This window comes from Micromesistius poutassou, assembly GCF_964030765.1.
Source record: "Micromesistius poutassou genome assembly, chromosome: 2".
Taxonomy (NCBI): domain Eukaryota; kingdom Metazoa; phylum Chordata; class Actinopteri; order Gadiformes; family Gadidae; genus Micromesistius; species Micromesistius poutassou.
In genome coordinates this window covers 20381449-20383948 of record NC_140272.1, presented here as the reverse complement: position 1 = coordinate 20383948, position 2500 = coordinate 20381449, and the positions used below count along the sequence as shown (strand labels likewise).

Genomic DNA, 2500 nt, shown 5'->3' with positions numbered 1-2500 from the left:
TGTTTGATAGAACAAAACAAAACAAAAAAAACAGAAGAAGATGTTGAAATCATCCGAGTCAGCAATGGTCATAAAACATGATGGTTGTGTGTGTGTGTGTGTGTGTGTGTGTGTGTGTGTGTGTGTGTGTGTGTGTGTGTGTGTGTGTGTGTGTCTGTGTGTGTGTGTGTCTGTGTGTGTGTGTGTGTGTGTGTGTGTGTGTGTGTGTATGTGTGAGTATGTGTGTGGATATTTATCATGCAACTGTCAAACCCCCCGCCCCCCTAATCAAGAGATTGCATTATTGGTCCATAAATATCTAATGACAAACACTGCTGAGCACACACACACACACACACACACACACACACACGCACACACAAATATACTGTACGTCCACAAACACACAACACATACATACACACACATGTACATACACACATAAGCCAGATGCACAAACACATGAAAGCAGTCAGACTTACTCTCACAAAACGCTGACTGTGTGTGTGTGTGTGTGTGTGTGTGTGTGTGTGTGTGTGTGTGTGTGTGTGTGTTATACTTACATTGGTGCAGAGTGAGTTGCATGGTGACCTGGGGGCCGCACAACAGCAAAGCCATTCTAAAAAAAAATCCACACCAGGTGCTGGTTAGGGCATCTTACTCACGGCCTACAGATATATCGGACATCGGGGATCGACCCCAGTACCTTTTATAGTCCGCCCCACTATCCGGCCCCCAGGGGTCGATATACCATATCGGTATATTAGCACTGATCATAATAGACCTAACAACTGAATAATTACGGAATAATTGGTTTATTTCCGCTGATGCTTTAGCAACCCAAAATGATGAGGTATTAGTTACTTTCATCTATAACGCAATCGGCTTTTCAGCAACTTAAATCGTTTGAGCAACTTAAATCGCCGGAATTTAAACCATTCTTCCGCGGTGCTTTGAGCCTATTGTTTTTTGCGTAGTCGAGGAAACATCTGGTCGATAGTTTTTGTATTTGACCGTTGTTGTAAATGTTTGATTTGCAGCACATCGATTTTGAACTGCGGAGAAGGCAGCGGGTGTCCTGTTATGAAAAACAACGCGCAGCATTAGAATGTTATCGACCCATCGGAACGTAACGCCCGGCGCCGCACGCCACAACGCGGTGGTATTAAACACAATAAAGACACACAGGACAGCGTCCGTCCAGAGGGTCCCCCTCACAGCCTCCTGCTGAGACGACCAGAGGACAGCGTCCGTCCAGAGGGTCCCCCTCACAGCCTCCTGCTGAGACCCACCAGAGGACAGCGTCCCTCCAGGGGGTCCCCCTCACAGCCTCCTGCTGAGACGACCAGAGGACAGCGTCCCTCCAGGGGGTCCCCCTCACAGCCTCCTGCTGAGACGACCAGAGGACAGCGTCCCTCCAGGGGTCACAGCCTCCTGCTGAGACCCACCAGAGGACAGCGTCCCTCCAGGGGGTCACAGACCCACCAGAGGACAGCGTCCCTCCAGGGGGTCACAGACCCACCAGAGGACAGCGTCCCTCCAGGGGGTCACAGACCCACCAGAGGACAGCGTCCCTCCAGGGGGTCACAGAACCACCAGAGGACAGCGTCCCTCCAGGGGTCACAGCCTCCTGCTGAGACCCACCAGAGGACAGCGTCCCTCCAGGGGGTCACAGACCCACCAGAGGACAGCGTCCCTCCAGGGGGTCCCCCTCCTCACAGCCTCCTGGTGAGGCCGGGGGCGGGGCGGGCGTGTGTCTGACCTTCAGCTCGCCCTGGGCCACCTTCAGGGCCAGGTCCGTCACGCAGCCCGCCGCCAGCCGGGACGCCGTGGCCGTGTGCATCTCGTTCCAGATGGTGTCGTTGTCCGTCTGTCGGGTCCCAAGAAGAAGAACAAAAGACACGACGATCAGACACGGAGCTGCACATGAGAACTCAACTAGGAGTCCACATGAGTGAGTGAGACGATGAGAACTCAACTAGGAGTCCACATGAGTGAATGAGACGATGAGAACTCAACTAGGAGTCCACATGAGTGAATGAGACGATGAGAACTCAACTAGGAGTCCACATGAGTGAATGAGACGATGAGAACTCAACTAGGAGTCCACATGAGTGAATGAGACGATGAGAACTCAACTAGGAGTCCACATGAGTGAATGAGACGATGAGAACTCAACTAGGAGTCCACATGAGTGAATGAGACGATGAGAACTCAACTAGGAGTCCACATAAGTGAATGAGACGATGAGAACTCAACTAGGAGTCCACATGAGTGAATGAGACGATGAGAACTCAACTAGGAGTCCACATGAGTGAATGAGACGATGAGAACTCAACTAGGAGTCCACATGAGTGAATGAGACGATGAGAACTCAACTAGGAGTCCACATGAGTGAGTGAGACGATGAGAACTCAACTAGGAGTCCACATGAGTGAATGAGACGATGAGCACTCAACTAGGAGTCCACATGAGTGAGTGAGACGATGAGAACTCAACTAGGAGTTGAGTAGGAGTCAGA

General features: G+C 51.2%; 1 protein-coding gene across 2 annotated transcripts in view; it reads right to left on the bottom strand.

Annotated features, from left to right (window-relative positions):
- The window catches only part of LOC311339124 (histone deacetylase 7-like), a 31507-nt gene that overhangs the window by 1086 nt on the left and 27921 nt on the right, over window positions 1-2500 (bottom strand). For both annotated transcript variants that reach the window (XM_084464487.1, XM_084464486.1), the window contains exons 16-17: window positions 1742-1849; window positions 543-598 (exon numbers count right to left, since the gene is read on the bottom strand). In XM_084464487.1, the coding sequence (XP_084320613.1) occupies window positions 543-598; window positions 1742-1849 (164 nt within the window). The remainder of the gene's footprint in view (window positions 1-542; window positions 599-1741; window positions 1850-2500) is intronic.